The sequence below is a fragment of the Poecilia reticulata genome, chromosome 7 (assembly GCF_904066995.2).
Source record: "Poecilia reticulata chromosome 7, P_reticulata-male-v2, whole genome shotgun sequence".
In the NCBI taxonomy this organism is placed as follows: domain Eukaryota; kingdom Metazoa; phylum Chordata; class Actinopteri; order Cyprinodontiformes; family Poeciliidae; genus Poecilia; species Poecilia reticulata.
The window spans coordinates 9,215,078-9,234,449 of NC_088836.1; the positions used below are offsets into that span (position 1 = coordinate 9,215,078).

General features: G+C 39.5%; 1 protein-coding gene and 1 long non-coding RNA gene across 4 annotated transcripts; one reads left to right on the top strand and one right to left on the bottom strand.

Moving 5' to 3' along the window:
- Positions 1–907: 907 nt before the first annotated feature.
- On the top strand, positions 908–1,839 carry LOC145552108 (uncharacterized). The gene is made up of 2 exons (XR_014088055.1): positions 908–1,551; positions 1,643–1,839. It is a non-coding gene; the product is annotated as an uncharacterized LOC145552108 (long non-coding RNA).
- Positions 1,840–3,017: 1,178 nt separating this feature from the next.
- LOC103467143 (excitatory amino acid transporter 3-like) lies at positions 3,018–15,159 on the bottom strand. Of its 3 annotated transcripts, none has more exons than XM_017305580.2 (13): positions 14,866–15,159; positions 11,647–11,787; positions 11,255–11,347; positions 11,038–11,149; positions 10,081–10,123; positions 9,935–9,997; positions 8,689–8,876; positions 8,474–8,581; positions 6,948–7,070; positions 6,661–6,855; positions 6,382–6,516; positions 5,626–5,730; positions 3,018–3,550 (listed from the first exon to the last, which is right to left on the bottom strand). In XM_017305580.2, the coding sequence occupies exons 1-13, from the start codon at positions 14,912–14,914 to the stop codon at positions 3,436–3,438; spliced, it is 1,470 nt and encodes a 489-aa protein (XP_017161069.2). In that variant the 5' UTR covers positions 14,915–15,159; the 3' UTR covers positions 3,018–3,435. The 3 variants fall into 3 exon arrangements, with proteins under 3 accessions (XP_017161069.2, XP_081464927.1, XP_008411464.3); XM_081608801.1 differs by having other exon boundaries at positions 11,647–11,744; positions 14,905–15,158; XM_008413242.3 differs by lacking the exon at positions 14,866–15,159 and adding an exon at positions 12,632–12,832.
- Positions 15,160–19,372: the final 4,213 nt, after the last annotated feature.

Sequence of the window (19,372 nt, forward strand, 5' to 3'; positions counted from 1 at the left end):
TATTTTCAAGAGGGAGCTGGGCAGAAGTCTGCAACACGCAGCAACCTGATTACAAAATAAAACTAATTAATACTTGTGCAGAAGTATGTCTTTTAGTTTGTTTAATGTAATATGTAGGCATACTTTTTAAGTACTTAAAAAGTATGAATTTTTAAGTGCCTTAGTAATCTTTTAATATTTATAAAAATTGCATACAATACAAAATTCTAATCATGATGTAATGTTATACATCACACATTTTCAGATGTGTGATGTAAAACCTTATAATCAACGGCATTAGCTCCAGTTTATACTCCAGACCAGATGGTGGCGGTATTGCACACTTTCTTTCTTTCTTTCTTTTTTTTTTTTTTAAATCCATAAAGAGAAGATACAACTTGAGACTTTACTCGCATAATATTGCCTTAAAAGTAGAGAGGGTCTTGACAATAGTTACTATAGTTTGATAAATTCAAGCTGGTGACGTCCTAGTCCGAGTTATACGACAACACAACTGGACAACAACCGAAGGAAATGAAATGTGTGTCACAAAAGGAGCCCGGAGGGATGAAGGCTGCTAAGTGTTGCTAGCTGGTGGTAAGTTTGCTTATTAATTATCTTCATTTAATTATAAACAGTGCAGTAAAGATATATAACTTACGTTGGTTTCTTAAATAATTATTTTATCAATTTTATTGTGACTTGTATGATTATACAAGTCATACAAGTCAGCTGTATAACTGCTGTTATAACCATGCAGTTATAACAGCCTCCATGTTATAACTGCATGGAGGCTGTTTGTTGTGACTTATACCTTAATTCATAAACTAACCTGGTTTTAATTAAGCTCCATAAGACAGACTTTGATATTGTGGTGGTTGTTGTTCTAACTCGTTCATCAATGATTTTATCTTCAACATCTTTGCAGTATAACTAAGCAAATGAAGATGAAAGAGGAACCCAGAGAAATCAGGTGTTAGAAAACCTAAAGACTTTCTGTCTCAGAAGAAGCTCTGACTCCACCAGATCACCAACCAGCTCTGAAGATGAAACTTCACATTATCTTCATGATGTAAGTTTGTTTTTGTTTTTTTTAATGAGGAGCTAGCTACATTTTCAACAACAAAAACTGCTGTGTTACCAACACTAAGTGCTTAATAAACATGATTTGATTTAAAGATAACTGGACAGAATTTATTTTCCTTGTTAATCTAACATTTATCTTTCATACATTTTATTTGTTGTTGGCTTTCAGGGTCCTGTGATGGACTGGTGACCTGTCCAGGGTGAACCCTGCCTCTCATCCGATGGCTGCTGCAAGGATCAGCATGTTCAGATCATGGAAGGAAGATTTTAAGGTAGTTTGTCTCCTTAAGTCCACACTTAAAACAGCATCATAGTTAATGCCAACATCAACTGATTCTATGACATTGCTGACTATTTTTTTCTACTTCTAACATAAACAGACAAAGACAAAACCCAGAAATGTTTTTCCACCCCAGGCATCCGGTCCCAATCATCATCAGTTCTTATGATGTCACATACATGGCGAGTCCACAACGTCTTAAAATTGTAAGTATTATTTTTTTATTTGCCATTTTTCTGTTCTCTTTAAATACAAATGCTTTCTCTGTTTTAATTACTCTATTGTTCTCTTTTGTAGGTTCCTGTAAGGTGCAGTGAACGGGAATGTTCTGTCGTTGATCCTCACTTTCATGTTTTATTGTCACACTTAAATTTTCATGTTCATGTGTTCACTTTTGATGTGTAAACTGATAATTTATGTAAAGTTCATAAAGTTGAGTAAAATTGGACAATTTTTAAATGTCCGTAATAAAACAAAATATTTGAATTACCTTGGACATCTTGTGTAATTAATCTTTCCATGTAATTGTAGCCTAAAACAATGTAAGTACTGTAGTGTAGTTATGCATGTAATGTACAAAGTATGAAGACTTATGAGTAATTAAAATTGTACTTTATTAGCAATAGCAGTAAATCAAAATAAAAATTAAGTGTAATTTAAATACATTACTTGTATATTAGTAGTATATTTAAAATATATTAAATATATTTTAATATAATTCTATGACAGAATTAGTACACTCAATATAAAAATGAAGCTGTTGAATATTACATTTAAAGTATACTTTAAGTATACCAAGTACAACTTGAAGTTGTTCCAAAAAAGTATGGTGAAGTATACTAAAAGTTGTAATTTTATACAACTTAAGTGTTCTAAAGTATACTACATACAAAATTAATTGTTCCAAAATGGTACAGTTTAAGTACATCAATTAAAGTATGTTAAAATTTAGTATACTAAAGCATACTTTTTTTTTTACTTGGGCTCCCATCTAGACGTCATCTCTTTCAGGGAAGACCCTGCATTTTTCAAAAAGATAATGCCAGACCATATTCTGCAGCAATCACAACATCATGGCTACGTAGGAGAAGGATCCGGGTACTGAAATGTCCAGCCTGCAGTCCAGATCTTTCACCTATAGAGAACATTTGGCGCATCATAAAGAGGAAGGTGCCACAAAGAAGGCCCAAGACGATTGAACAGTTATAGGCCTGTATTAGACATGAATGGGAGAGCATTCCTATTTCTAAACTTGAGGAACTGGTCTCCTCTGTCCCCAGACGTCTGTTGAGTGTTGTAAGAAGAAGGGGAGATGCCACACAGTGGTAAAAATGGCCTTGTCCCAACTTTTTTGGGATTTGTTGACGCCATGAAATTTAGAAAAATATTTTTCCCTTAAAATGATACATTCTCTCAGTATAAACATTTGATCTGTGATTTGTGTTCTTTTGTGAATAAAATATTAGATGTTGGCACCTCCACATCATTGCATTCAGTTTTTATTCACAATTTGTTTAGTGTCCCAACTTTTTTGGAATCCGGTTTGTATAAGAGATGGTTTCTGTCCTCATGTAGTTTTTTGCTTATTTATAAAACTCAAAGTCTGCTTCTCAGCCAACTCTAGGCACTTTTAAAAATTAGTAATACAAAAAAAGACTGTCCTACAACAACAGCAGAATGACTGGCAATTTATTAAAATCAATTCTTCTCAAGAAATGATTTTATGCAATGTTCATGCATCCATACATAAAAAATAAATGCATATTCAATTCAATTGTTTTCAGTCTGAAAGCAGTGAACATGTCCATGCAACATAAAGGATTATATTCACAAAGTATTGTTATCAGTCAAACTTTGTATATTGAGCACTGGTCATACACTCAAGTGAAATGCAAAGTTACAGAGGTTCCAAACAGAAAGATGAGCATATTACTACGACAGACACACAATGAAATTATCTGTACAACAAAATAAAGTAAAAGGTCAAAACCAGTTATTGATAATAAAACAGTGGGGATTCAGAAGTGGGAGAAAACCAATTACAGAAGATGAGGAACTGCGGCAGCTAATATGGTGCTGAGACAATCCCCTCACTTAGGTGACATGGATCCCGAGGAGGCGGCGGAGCGAGAGGAGCCCTGCTGTTCAGGCTCCAAACAGGTTAAGTCCAACTCGAGCTCACTGGTGGGACGAACCCTATCAATGCTAACATGTAAAATGGAAAACATGGTCAATGACACTGGTCAACAGTAAAAAAATGTATCTGGGTTTTTTCAACCGTTTAGGGCCATTTTGATGTGCTGAATCCAAAAATCACATTGTTTGTCCTCAATCAGGTCGAATTTCTGAACTACAGATGCAACATGAGTATCAAAATGCATGACTTGTTCTCATATATTTATCGGTTTCCTGAGAATCTGATCAATGATTGATGAGCAGGAGGACAGACTCCAAGAGATGGAGAATTTTACAAGACGTAATGTCTATTTCACATGTACTTACTTTAATCAGTGTTTATTATTCAATTTACAGAAATTCAAGTTTGTAACATTTAATTAATACACTCAGTTAGAAAACAATTGTTGTTTTTTCTCCTACAGTTTTTTTTTTTTGATGAGAAATATTAACAGAAATTAACTGATAATGTCACAAGAATGTAATCAATTTAATCAGAGGATCAGATTTCTCTAAATAAAATTAGAATAAAAACCTAATTATTCTAATTGAGAAAAATAGATGTAATTTTTGGATTCAGTGGTGCAAAATAGTCCTAATTCAGATGAAAAAAAACATAAACAACTTCCAAAAAATATTTCTTTGTAACCCAGTGTATTGATCTGGACAAACTGTGACTAAAGTACCCTATGTCAGCGAATACGACTTATGACAATCATTGTTCAAGATTTATTTTCAGTATAATTTGAGCCAATATTTTATTAAACCTTTCAAAGAAAGATACTACAAACAGGAGACACCCTGAGACATTTAGATTATTGTGATGTGGGTCTATGAGTGATAAGTACATTGACCACTAACGCAGCTCAGAAAGAGATGTACACAATGTTGACAAAGGTATTCACTCATCTACCGTCTCACACACATTTGTCTTGTTCTCAGTGCAAAGGGTTAGATGTGATGTGAGCAAACCGGTTAAATTCTTCTACACCAAACATACTCATCCATGTTATGGACTCTGCTTTACTTTATTCACTGGTGCAGAATTGAACCTGCTCCTACAGGGGTGGGAGCTTGAAATAATAAAGAAATGTGTCGGTGTACTGAAGCATGAGGAGCTCCTTTCATTGTAGGAAACGGGCATGATTATTCCCAAATAATTCCTGCTCCGCCTTCCTGTACACCTCAAATACTGCTGACAGACAACAGCTGTTGTCTTGACCTCTGACAAACCCAGTTGTTAGGACACCAAAGTGTATTATCATTTTCATAATAATGAAAATGAGAAGCACAGTTTGCGGAGTAAGTCATAAAAAGCAGGACTAAAAATACAAAAACGGTTTTTAAATACAGAGAAAGCCATCAATAAAAAAAAAAAAAAATTATAAAAGGATATTTACACAGACGGTCTATGTAATATTTCTTTAGTTCAACAATAACCTGTGGTATTAAAAACAATTACCACGCCCGTTCGTTCGAGCCTTTATTGCCCTCCATCTTCGACTAGAAGCTGAAATAGCTATGTTGTATTTTTAATGTTTTTTATTATTATTATTATTATTATTATTATTATTATTATTATTATTATTATTATTATTATTATTCTTGCCTGAGACAAGAATGGCACATTTCATTTAGTTTGGGGAACAAGCAGCAAATAATTTAATGCCATTGTAATTAATACTTGGAGGATCTTCTTCTTTGCAGCCTGGCAGCTAGCATATGAGAAGACACTCTCAAAGCAGAGGTAAAGGGCCAGGAGAAGTTTTTGGGAGAGGTGACTTGTCTTCCAGAGTCTAGGGAGGAAAGTCTTTGCTGCATTTTTTTTTGTTTCTTTTGAAGCCGGATTTGAAACTCTAGACAACATGTCCACACTGGTCTAGAGTCCATTTTACAAAATGCAACGACTGGAAGTAGTGCACAGGTGGCATCCTATCATCTCAGAGCACCCTATTTGTTCAGTCTCAGTGCTGGATTTCAAACACCTATAGCCGAGGAAGAAGCCACTAGAACACCTGAAGTCAGTCATTTGGATCGGGAGGTGAATGCTTTTGGCAACATTATGTCTTTGCAGATAAGCACATCATTTTAATGATTTAATTTACCTTTGTGGTTTGTCCAGGTCTTCCAGCTCATCGTGGCACAGGAAATTGATGAGAACAACACCATAGCAGTCTCCCAGCACATTCACCCCGGTCCTGAAATGGTCTCTGAAGGGCACAGAAGAAGAAAACAAATATGCTGTTAGACTCAACTATGTTTTTCTCAAAGATGTTCTTTCTCTCAATCTACCACAGCCAAAAAAAACAAAACAAAAAAAAAAACTACAGGCAACACAGGTAGCCAGGGCAGAACAAAAACTCAAATCCTGGTGTAAAGACAACAAGGTATTAATGAGGTTTTAAGAGGAGAAGAGGTATGTAAATACTGGGGGATTGAAAGAGGAACAATTGAATGAGGCTGATGGCTTGCAGGCTGAGAAGAGAGAGAATGGTACCATGGGGTGAGGGAGAGTAAATATGATAACTAGGAGAATGAATCTAATAGCAACAAAGAATTACTAGACTCAAGGAATGAATAAACATAAACTGGAATTACTAAGAAGATAGTAAAACAGAAACAAGGCTGATCTAATCAAAGAATGAGACAAAACTAGAGTAAAATCACCAAAACCCTAAAACAACTGAAAACAACCCGAGTACCTGACAACTTGCAAGCTAAAAATCCTGTCCCGGTCAAAATCACTTGCAAGTTTTATAATTGCAGGTCAGCGTAACTCAATCTAGATTGACTACATGGTTTGATGATGAAAGTACTCTTTAAGCAGGAGTGGTTGACTCTGAGTTTCAAGTTGAACTTACAGAAGCCATTCCACTACGACCAGCATGGCAGCATCCCTTGCAGGCAGTCCCACAGCTGTCAGAATCAGGATGGTGGTCACAGCTCCTGTTGCTGGGATCCCTGCAGCTCCAAATGTGACAATGGAACTAGTCAAGCTGCAAACCAAGCACAGCCTCTATCAGCGTTTCTGTTTAAAGTGTAACACACAACCATCATAAAGCCTTTCCGTGGAATTCAAATTCGTGGAAATTAAATTCCACGAACTGCTGCTTCCTTGGCACTTCAAGAAAGTGGCTTACCAAATAGCAATTATCTGGCCAGCATCCAATATGATGTCATTAATCTGGGCAATAAAGACAGAAGCGACCACTTCGTAGACCGCATTCCCATTCATATTAATGCTGGTGAGAATGGGCAACATGAGGCGGCAGAGTTTCCCGTTGACCATCAGGTTCTCTTCACAGCATTGAAGGATGACAGGCAGACTGGCAGTGCTTTGGTAGAAAGCACATCCTTTGTTGGTGCACCGTTCGTACGAGGAAACTGGAAAAGTGTCACTCTTTTGACAACAAACAGAGCATCTCACCTGGAAGCAATGATAATTGCAGTCATCCAAGCCTTAGAGGTACCCTTTAGGATGACATAGGGATTCTTTCTGACAAGCGTGAAGTAAACCATGGGAAGAACAAAAAAGGTCTGGATTACAAGCCTGAAAAAGACAATAGTCAGGCTCAGTGTTAAAGAGTATCCACTGGCATTCGACTGTCACACTTTTATGGATTTTGTAAAAATAATGATAAATAATAATTAATTTTACTTAGAATACATTTTCTATCTTGAGATCTCAAAAGACACACAGTAAAACCACATAGTTTGGGGAGATCTTACATGATATAACTGAGAAGAGAAAATGTTCTCTTTTTCTCTCCCTTTTTATTCACATCAACCCATTTGCACTCTTTTATTTAGAAAAAAAATATTTTGAAAAGAAGTGTGATGCCTGATCCTGTCATCTTAACGGTGACTTGGAATTAATCATCCGTTGCACTTTGGGAATGTAAGGCTGTGGAAAAAATTGAGGACTTTTTTTTTTTATAAAAAAGTGCAAGTGTGTTGATGTGAGTAAAAGGAGAGAGGGAAAAGAACGCTTTCTCTTCTGGTTTACAATATGCTAACACAATAGTGCATTGGTGCAAAGTGGAAAGAAAAAAATGCCTGGCTGCACAACAACATCTATCAAGACGTTTGTGCATTTGTTTAGTATGTTTAGAGTCGTCATGCTGAAAGAAGATGAACAGTCTAAAATGGTTTGCAGCCTCTAACAAATATTCTCAGAGGATTGATCTGCATGAAGCTCAAACTCTGAGATTAGTTGAGTTTAGGTTTGTCTTTATTGAATGTAGTGTAATAAAAGAATAAACAAAGTTATATTCAAACAAAAATAAATTTAAAACAAAAGCAAAAGGAACAAAAGAGGAACAGTAGTAAAGTATATTTACACATTCAAAGGAGTGGGTAGAAGTATGAACTTATTTTTCCACCCAGCCCTCTTACAGCTGTAGCATCAGCCAATAAGTTACTACTCCTGTTAACTTGGTTTTTACAGTCTTTCTTAGTATTTTCTATATCCATATCTATAACTCTAACCCTCTTCCTCATCTGAAAGCTTGGGTACGTTTTAGTAACTAACCCTTCTTTAACCGAACTTTATCCCTGATCTCTCTGTTGAGTTTCTTGTTGTTCATGATGCTGTTTGTTCACTAATGTTCTCTAAAAAAAAAACTCTGGGGCCAAACAGAACTTCTGAAGGGAACTGCATGACCTGAATTGGGTGTTTGAAGATATCGGAATAAAGAGGCTGGAAATTATTGTTTTCATAAGAACCAATCTTTGCAGTGTCTTCACCCTCTAAACAAACTACCTTAGCAGCGGTGGTGTCAGTTTGGTAACAAAGTTGGTAACATTTTATTTGACGGGTTGTGCATAAGACTGAAATGATACTGTCATAAACATGACATAACAATGGTCATGAACATGGACAGTGTCATGTCAGTCTTATGCACAACCCTTCAAATAAAATGTTACCAAAAAGTTTAAAAAAGGTGGACATACCCCAGAGAAATTACAGCTGAAAGTTTTGCGAGTTTAATGACAGCGCCCCAGTCCTCAACATCCAACACGTTTTCTACGATCAGGAACAAAACTCCGATTGGCAAGTACCTGAAACAAACAAACAAAAATGACTGAACTAAATAAAGGAATGTTTTGTACATTATTAATGAATCTAATTTTGTAAAAGAGTGAAATGATACACTGTCTTATTTTACCACAGAATCCAGTTAAATATGATTTTTATTGCATCATTGAGGCTTTGAATGGCCTTCACAGTGCTTGTTGCCTCCTGTCCCACCCTGTTTATCAAGATACCAAAGGTGAAAGACCAGATGATCAGTCCTATCATGTTGGGTCCATCAACATAACTGCCCACCAGTTTTGTCTCAGTGACATTCTGCACCTGGAAACACATAAATGCTGGCTCTAACTCTCTAAGAGCAATAATGTAGGAATACATCACCTTGTTGGACAAATATTTCCCTTTTTCACAATAAGTCACATTCAAACCATAAACTTTGACGTATTTAATTTGCTTTTTTGTTGTTGTTGTTAAAGGATCAATCCTCAGCATTGCATAATTGTGAAATATAAAAAAACCAATTAAACTTAAAAAAAACATTTACAGTACATAGAATCTAAATAATTCTTTGCGTATTTAGCTAAACTTTATGCTGTACATCCAGTTATCCACCTCTGTGTTAATTTGCTTTTCTTCTGCAGCCCTGGCAGCAGAGGACTTTAGCTGGAGGGCATTCGCTTACTTTGGGAGGGCAGAGTAAGCAAGCTTGTACTTTAATGTACTGTAAATACATAAATAAACATTTATGTTACCTTTCAAATAAAATAACCATGTTTATTAATAGAAAATTAAACAGTAAGGCCGTAAATGCATAATCAGTCAGGGGTTCAGAAGACTTGAGACTAGGAAAGATCTTCCCCTTGCAGCAGAACAGCCACTCTAGGTGAAAGCATAACCATCTGTTGGATCGCTCCAGTAAAATCCAGGCCTAAATACAATAGAAAATCAGCGGAAAGATGTGAGCAATGATATTCCACCCACTGCCCAAAAACATTACTGTCGGGTTAACTGTTCTTGTTGACACCCATAGGTACAACTAGTGTTTTGCATGGTTGCTTATGCTGTGTCTCAGTGTTCCCATGTGATGTACTCCACCTCTCACCCAAAGACTACTACAGGAAGGCACAACTGCTCCTCAGGTGGGCTGAAAGGAAACACAACCTCTCCTTTCTGGCTTTAATTTAGAAGAAATTTAAAGCCCTAAATCCTTTTTCCTCCACTTCAGAATCAAGTACTCTTTTGTGTTGGCCGACTTCAAACCAAACAGAATACTTTGAAGTTTGTGGTTGTAATGTGACAACATGTAAAAAACTGAAAGGCTATGAAGACTTTTGGAAAGTGGTCCAGAGTAAGAAAAAAGATCATAAGAAAATACTCACTATTCCTGGCTTAAGGGGAGGGCCAGTTTCTACTCTTTCAATCTGAATAATCTCAGTCTTGTACTGGGAGAAAAACAGAAACTGTTTGGAAACTGTCCAAACCTGGAAAGTTACACACTGAGCTGTGGTTCTGAATAAAAACATACCTGCTCATAGAAAGCCTGAACGAAGCTCTCTGGAATCATGTTCCTATGAGAGTAAAAAGAGAGTTACAAAAAAAAATAAAAAACTGAGCCAAATGTTAAAGACAAAATATATGTGAATAGTATTTTCTTATCATCATTTCACATTAAGTCAAGATAATTTTAAGTGTTATCTCAGATAATAACAGTCAATAATCCTGTATGTTAGAAACTACCACCTTCCTAAAAATAATGGCCTATCATATTTTGCCCAACGTAATTTTTCTTTTTGCCTAAACCACATGTTGGCAATAGAGAGGTTGTGTTTTTTTTTTTTTGCCAGAATAACTTTTGGCAAAAAAAAAAAATAAATTAAAAAAAAAAAAAAAAAAAAAAAAAAAATATATATATATATATATATATATATATATATATATATAGGGGGCTGCACAGTGGCGCAGTTGATGTTGCCTTGCAGCAAGAAGGTTCTGGGTTCGATTCCCGGCCTGGGGTCTTTCTGCATGGAGTTTGCATGTTCTCCCTGTGCATGCGTGGGTTTTCTCCGGGTACTCCGGTTTCCTCCCACAGTCCAAAAACATGCCTGTCAGGTTAATTGGTCTGTCTCAATTGCCCCTAGGTGTGAGTGTGTGTGTGCATGGTTGTGTGTCCTGTGTGTCTCTGTGTTGCCCTGTGACAGACTGGCGACCTGTCCAGGGTGACCCCGCCTCTCGCCCGGCACGCCAGCTGGAGATAGGCACCAGCACCTCTCCCGACCCCACTGAGGGACAAGGGTGTAAGAAAATGGATGGATGGATGGATATATATATATATATATATATATATATATATATATATATATATATATATATATATATATATATATATATATATATACCTCATGCTGCTGGTCATTTTATGAAGGTGACAATATCCACAAAACGTAGAAAAGCAGGAATTGTGTCTAAATATCTGTCCTCTTGCCTTAAAAGATCCATGAGGATCACATGAACGGAAAAGGCTGGCACGTCCTTATCCCTGTCCTGTGATAGGTGTTCTCCCACACCAGGCTTGACTGTGAGCACCAGAAACAGTCCTGCAACACAAAATCTCAGGCAGGATATCAAAAGCAATAACACAATGCAAACTATGACAGTCTTAATAAATCTTCATTAATAACTCCTAACCATAATAATGTTACCAAGAATTATGGCCAAAAGAGTAGTGCCACAGATGTAAGTCCCTGTGAAAAAGGCTGTTTTTCTGGACATTTTGGTGTTTAACCCAGTTACTCCTGAGAAAAGAGAGCAGAACCAGAAGTTCATGTGGTGCCTGAGGAATGAGAAAGACAACATACCAGGGCATATGTGTCCTAACAATAGTCTAAATGTCTGGACTAATCTTCATCTTTTAAAATGTTTTGAAAGCACAAGAACTAAATGGTGTGAATATGAAATTAGCTTATTGTCTAGCTATAAAATAATCGAGGATTTTGAGCAATATTTATACAGAATATCCACAAAAAGATGTGTGAGCATCCTTTCAGTCACGATACGTTAATACTTCAAGTATATAGAATAATATTTAGCTTGCCTGCAAGCACGCTTGTCACAATGAGGGGTACAGCGAACATCTGAAGCACGTTGAGAAGCATGTCCCCTGGTATTCGGATCCATTTTACTTGATCGTCCCTTAAAAAAATCATAAACCTCAGCAGAAACCCAGAGCCTAACCCTATGGGGGACGAGGGGAGGGATGAAATCACAAACATAATAGATATGAAAAAAACAAACAAAAAAAAGAAAAACATAAACTTGTGTAAAATAATCACTGACTACATGTTGTTCACACAATATATTCAATAACTGGAGGAAAATGAGCGAACGTTAGCAGATAAAACAAGGTTCACTGTAATAGTAGAAAGCAGAACATGGTCTACATATCAGTCAATGTCACGTTCCGTCAGCAGCCACTCTACTGCGCATCTTGTCTTCAGAACGCAGGCAAGCATATATTATTCTAATTATTTATCCTATTTACAATAAGGCTGATAAAATAATTGACAACTCCCCACCAGCGCAGATCTCTTCGCCCGGCGCAACTCACACGCAGTTTTGAGCGCTCTGCAGTTGCAGGAGGTTCCATTCTTAGCACATCATCTCTGTACATCTCACTTCCTCCCGTTAAACCCGCTGTTTTTTATTTTATTTTTATTTTTCATCATTATTTCTGAAGCCTTAGTTTATGCCTTGATGGCTACATCTTCATTTACCTCCCAACTCTGACCAAACTAGAAGTAATTTTTTGTATTTCATTTTGTCGTTTGCATTCTAAATATGAATCCCCTTTTTATTTATTTATTTAATTCATTTTTTCGTGTGTTTCATTTGTTTTTATTTTATTTTTGGGAAAAAACTTACATTTTAGGAAAACCCTAATCCGGTACCGTTATTGTTCACCATGTCTGTCTTTACTTAGAGGGACTCGGCATATCTCATTGAGAGCTGGTGATCTTACCGTGAACAAAATCGCTAGAAATTAATATTTGACATTTTTCTTTCGTCATTTATCGACTCACCTGCATTTAATGCTTACGGGTCGTTAACGTGCGTCTCATTCTCTAATGTCAATTTAGTAGCATAACTTATTTTATCACGTAATAAACAGATGTAATCCACACTGACAACATGCTAGCTAATGTTAAAACAGCAAGATTAATACGGGTAACCATGACAGCTAGTGAGGGTTTAAAGGTCAGCCCGACTCTTTCTGCAGTCAAGCTGCGCGTGCATCTGCTGTGTTTGCGAACAAATAATCCCTCTATTTAGAATATGTTATAATAAGACTTGTTTATTTTCAAAAGTACCTTTCAAAATAACCTTTAAACAGGCTTTACACCAACTTCTATTATTATTATTATTATTATTATTATTATTTTTATTTTTTTTTTTTTTTTAACTTGTTTTCATTGGTTTGATGTACAAACGTTAATCATTTTGTTTTCTTTAGTCAGAAAATTATCAAAGAAAGGAACTTTTCAATAATCTCTTCGTTTATTGAACTTGATTAGAATGCATCCAACATCTTAGATAAATTTAAAAGCGGAACAATTTGGATGTATATCAACGTAATCAGACAATAGCAAAATGCTATGTTAGCATGGTGATAACACAATGGTTCATGATGAATCGACTGCAGAACAACTTCCTCAATCATCAGTTTCAGAATAACTTTTATTGTCATTATGCAAGAAAGCACAGTGGAATTGGAAAAATAGCAACTCTCACAGGCAGTGCCAATAAATAAGTATATTTCAATGAGCATAGAGATTATAGTAAAAAACTGCGACTTTATAAATGGTAATGATGGGATTAAAATCAACAACTTTCACAGTACTGAAAAATGTCCAATAGATCAAATGTTGAAAGGATTGCTGGAAAGAAAAAAATCTCTTATCTCCTTTATCAAGCTAAGGAGCATAAAATTAGTGTAGAAAATAACTTAATAACGATGCTAGTAATTTTAAAGATAGATTTTTGAAAAGTATTTAGAAAAATTAAATATTATTACTTATATTGACCAAAGACAAGTAGGTTAAGTTAGAAAATTTTGAAGTCAATAAAATAATTATTATAAAAACAGGGTACATTTATTAACTGGCTGGTAGTATCTTACAAAGTAACGTTTTTTTTTTTTTTTTTACAATTGCTGTCAGCTGTGACAACAATATTCAACCTTCAGATAAAATTATACTAACTTTCAGTGTCCCAAAGGAAATATGCCTCGGGTACAAATTCTGGCTGCTGCAACATCCAAAACCATGACTTTTATATTGATCCATAAAAGCACTTCTATAATAAATTGATTAAAACAGATATAAAAACATAAACGAAGCATGTTAAAATCTTAAACACCGTAACCTACCGTCGCAATTTACTATAGGTAAATTGGGCACCTGGGCAATTAGTTTACCTACAATAAAATGTAGATAATTTACCTACAGCAAGCATTTTGTTTGCTATAGGTAAACAAAATATTTACCTACATTTTGTTTACCTACCCCTTTCATGGAAGTGACTTCAGAGTATGCCTCTGAAGTGAGGCGCACTGATTGACCTCCATTAGCTTCAGAGCTCTTTGCATGAGACAAATGAGTTTGGCCTTCATTTGGACAGACAAGTTACCAAATCTGAACCTAATGAAAGCCTGGTTTCTCTACAGCATGTTGAAAGAGCAGCATCACTTTCTGACTGACACAACAGGCCCTCCACCTGCACAGAAAGTGTAGTCTCTGCTGCAGACTGAGTTTATTGTCAATGTGTATTCCAAGATATTTGTAAGAATCCAACTGGGCAATTAATTGATTATGGATGACCACTGGTGAGTGATCTCCTGTTGCCTTCAGGTCAAAAATAAGTTCCTGCGATCTTTAGATATTAAGAACTAGAAATTGTTACCACCACCACTGAAAACAGTTTCTGCTGTCGGTGATTAAATGTGATGTGTCTGAAATGAGGCAGAGGATAGCTGTGTTTTCAGAAAATCTGAACATGTAGTTGTTTGGTGTACAACAAAAATAGCTTCGTCCCTTCAGTTGTCAGACTGCTGAACTCGAGCTGCACTTAACTCAGCTTAATTTCACCTTTAAGGTTTTATACGCACACACTAAACATGTCATTAGCATATTAGATTTCATATTTAAAGTATGTTTTAACTCATTTCAGTTAAAACCCCAGGTTAAGCACACATGTTTAACCGCTAACCCCCGTCTCATTAAGCAGCAAAAACTGGCTTAATGAAATTCGTACTCACCTAAGGCAACCGACAAGAGGCAAATGACCTGAAACATACCCTCCTGCATTGTTTTGTTTCACTGTGGCTCAGGGAGCCAGAACAGATGGGAAAGTCTATGGCAGCCGTTCAAGATAATCAGTTGCTGTTTGGTGTCCAATGCTGGGTAACTAGATGACCTGAAAAGAATATATAGTCTCTATGGATACCTTGGCAACATAAATAACACACATAACTTGTGACTGGTTTCAGGAATTTGATGTGCTTAAAGAGCCAATCATGCTACCATTGAGTCAATTTGATCAGTTTTCTAGTGCACAGAAATATTTTTATTTAAAAACAGTGTTTAAGCGATTTAAAAAGGTTTTAGGAGATCTTGTTCATTTTGTCATCCAGTCCTTGGATTCCAAGTTTTGAAAAATGCCTGGAAAAGAATTCCTGGTCTCCTTGGATACCTTGATTTTGGTTCAAATGCTAAACAAGGTTAATATTTATTTCAAATAAAACTAAAAAGACAGCGTGTTTCTAATAATATCACAAACTCACAAAACTCTTTATTTTATGGACTTTTTATTCATGAAACTGGATATTTTGGCCTGTCTGAAAAATATTGCTTATGTGTTTTTTCAGTATAAAACATCTGCAGGAAATAATATCTTGTTGAAGCGGGGAAGGGAAATGTTGCCATTCATACAAGTAGAAGAAAAACAGGCTTTACCAATGGTGGTGTTAGTTACAGTAAACAAGGACTAATATTCTTCAACATTATTTCTAAGAGTTCACATATTTATATATATAACAGCACAAATATAACAGCATTAAAAACAGTATCATACTCTTTATGGGTTACAGTCAAGTTATATTTGAGGTTGAACTCATTGTACTTAAATAAAAACCTCCATTTTTATTAAATAGCTCACCCACCAGAAGGATTTATCAATAATTTGTCTTTTTTAAGTCTTAGATATAAGGGCAATAATCCCTTGATTTACAGTAATGGACACAGAGCAAAGATAGTTTGCAATATTTTTTGGATTAGAGGATACTTGCCCTGTTTTACTCTTCAAGTGTGTTGGGTTTACAATGATGCTTTTCTTATTGAAAATAGATAAATAAGAAGAGTTAAACAACTTATTTTGTAAAGTGGCTAAATTTACTTTGACAAGTCTAAGGGACTCTGTCTTTGGAGAGGATCATAAATTCACTAATGATTTTGTTTTCTTCAGCGGTTTTGAAGGGAAGTGTTTGAATTTTGAGGTAATATCATATTAAAAATCCCCTCCTACAATGATAATTGCATTAGGAAATTTATTTAGACCATTAGTTACATTATTTTCTGTTAGAGAAAGAAGTTGTGAGTTTTCGTGTTTTGAGTTATAATCGTAAGTGTTAATAGTAGTCAAGCTTTTATTTCAATATGATGGTATAACAAATACAAAGTGTTCCTGAATGGCACACTTCTTCAAAAGGATGTTGCCTTCAAATTTGTTTTTCAGAGTAAGTGTGCCAGCTGAATGCTGATGGAATCATACATTTTGCCTGCCTGCCTGCCTGCCTGCCTGCCTGCCTGCCTGCCTGCCTGCCTGCCTGCCTGCCTGCCTGCCTGCCTGCCTGCCTGCCTGCCTGCCTGCCTGCCTGCCTGCCTGCCTGCCTGCCTGCCTGCCTGCCTGCCTGCCTGCCTGCCTGCCTGCCTGCCTGCCTGCCTGCCTGCCTGCCTGCCTGCCTGCCTGCCTGCCTGCCTGCCTGCCTGCCTGCCTGCCTGCCTGCCTGCCTGCCTGCCTGCCTGCCTGCCTGCCTGCCTCGCTGCCTGCCTGCCTGCCTGCCTGCCTGCCTGCCTGCCTGCCTGCCTGCCTGCCTGCCTGCCTGCCTGCCAAGCTGCCTGCCTGCCTGCCTGCCTGCCTGCCTGGCTGCCTGCCTGCCTGCCTGCCTGCCTGCCTGCCTGCCTGCCTGCTGCCTGCCTGCCTGCCTGCCTGCCTGCCTGCCTGCCTGCCTGCCTGCCTGCCTGCCTGCCTGCCTGCCTGGCTGCTGCCTGCCTGCCTGCCTGCCTGCCTGCCTGCCTGCCTGCCTGCCTGCCTGCCTGCCTGCCTGCCTGCCTGCCTGCCTGCCTGCCTGCCTGCCTGCCTGCCTGCCTGCCTGCTGCCTGCCTGCCTGCCTCCCTCCCTGCCCCCCTGCCTCCCTCCCTGCCTGCCTGCCTCCCTGCCTGCCTGCCTGCCTGCCTGCCTGCCTGCCTGCCTGCCTGCCTGCCTGCCTGCCTGCCTGCCTGCCTGCCTGCCTGCCTGCCTGCCTGCCTGCCTGCCTGCCCTGCCTGCCTGCCTGCCTGCCTGCCTGCCTGCCTGCCTGCCTGCCTGCCTGCCTGCCTGCCTGCCTGCCTGCCTGCCTGCCTGCCTGCCTGCCTGCCTGCCTGCCTGCCCCTGCCTGCCTGCCTGCCTGCCTGCCTGCCTGCCTGCCTGCCTGCCTGCCCCTGCCTGCCTGCCCTGCCTGCCTGCCTGCCTGCCTGCCTGCCTGGCTGGCTGCCTGCCTGCCTGCCTGCCTGCCTGCCTGCCTGCCTGCCTGCCTGCCCTGCCTGCCTGCCTGCCTGCCTGCCTGCCTGCCTGCCGGCCTGCCTGCCTGCCTGCCTGCCTGCCTGCCTGCCTGCCTGCCTGCCTGCCTGCCTGCCTGCCTGCCTGCCTGCCTGCCTGCCTGCCTGCCTGCCTGCCTGCCTGCCTGCCTGCCTGCCTGCCTGCCTGCCTGCCTGCCTGCCTGCCTGCCTGCCTGCCTGCCTGCCTGCCTGCCTGCCTGCCTGCCTGCGTGCCTGCCTGCCTGCCTGCCTGCCTGCCTGCCTGCCTGCCTGCCTGCCTGCCTGCCTGCCTGCCTGCCTGCCTGCCTGCCTGCCTGCCTGCCTGCCTGCCTGCCTGCCTGCCTGCCTGCCTGCCTGCCTGCCTGCCTGCCTGCCTGCCTGCCTGCCTGCCTGCCTGCCTGCCTGCCTGCCTGCCTGCCTGCCTGCCTGCCTGCCTGCCTGCCTGCCTGCCTGCCTGCCTGCCTGCCTGCCTGCCTGCCTGCCTGCCTGCCTGCCTGCCTGCCTGCCTGCCTGCCTGCCTGCCTGCCTGCCTGCCTGCCTGCCTGCCTGCCTGCCTGCCTGCCTGCCTGCCTGCCTTCCATCCATCCATCCATCCATCCATCCATCCATCCATCCATCCATCCATCCATCCATCCATCCATCCATCCATCCATCCATCCATCATCCATCCATCCATCCATCCATCCATCCATCCATCCATCCATCCATCCATCCATCCATCCATCCATCCATCCATCCATCCATCCATCCATCCATCCATCCATCCATCCATCCATCCATCCATCCATCCATCCATCCATCCATCCATCCATCCATCCATCCATCCATCCATCCATCCATCCATCCATCCATCCATCCATCCATCCATCCATCCATCATCCATCCATCCATCCATCCATCCATCCATCCATCCATCCATCCATCCATCCATCCATCCATCCATCCATCCATCCATCCATCCATCCATCCATCCATCCATCATCCATCCATCCATCCATCCATCCATCCATCCATCCATCCATCCATCCATCCATCCATCCATCCATCCATCCATCCATCCATCCATCCATCCATCCATCATCCATCCATCCATCCATCCATCCATCCATCCATCCATCATCCATCCATCCATCCATCCATCCATCCATCCATCCATCCATCCATCCATCCATCCATCCATCCATCCATCCATTCCACCATCCATCCATCCATCCATCCATCATCCATCCATCCATCCATCCATCCATCCATCCATCCATCCATCCATCCATCCATCCATCCATCCATCCATCCATCCATCTCCATCCATCCATCCATCCATCCATCCATCCATCCCCATCCATCCATCCATCCATCCATCCATCCATCCATCCATCCATCCATCCATCCATCCATCCATCCATCCATCCATCCATCCATCCCCATCCATCCTCCATCCATCCATCCATCCATCCATCCATCCATCCATCCATCCATCCATCCATCCATCCATCCATCCATCCATCCATCCATCCATCCATCCATCCATCCATGTTCTCCAGTTTACCCAGGTGTCGGTCTGTTTTGGAATGGTTTGTTTTTCATGTTCATTTCATGTCATGTCTTCCTTTGAATTTAGTTGAAAGTTTTGAAGTGCGTGAACCTACACTTCAATTTAAACAAAGCAGCAAACATGCTGGCTTGTTTAAATTGTGTGTTTTACTGTTTGTGTTCTTTTCTGGTCTGCATATTAAGGATGGCACTGCTGAAATCAGAAGAGAACCATTTCTGATGGCCTCTGAATGAAGATCCAGAGGAGCTGGTGAAGAAACACCTGGTCTGTTAATCTACAAAGTCTAATACAAAGCTACAGAACTTAAAAACAGAAATAAAGGCGTTTAACCACTAGAGACACACAATGAAATGATCCAAATAATAATAATAATAATAATAATAATAATAATAATAATAATAATAATAATAATAATAATA

Bases quoted from the DNA above. Each gene is read 5' to 3' on its own strand.
- LOC103467143 (XM_017305580.2), bottom strand. From the start codon at position 14,914: ATGCAGGAGGGTATGTTTCAGGTCATTTGCCTCTTGTCGGTTGCCTTA. The intron at 11,348-11,646 runs GCAAGCTAAATA...CTCTTTTCTCAG, and splicing joins TGTGACAAGCGTGCTTGCAG to GAGTAACTGGGTTAAACACC. The intron at 3,551-5,625 runs GTAAATTAAATC...TTTACATGTTAG, and splicing joins GACCTGGACAAACCACAAAG to CATTGATAGGGTTCGTCCCA.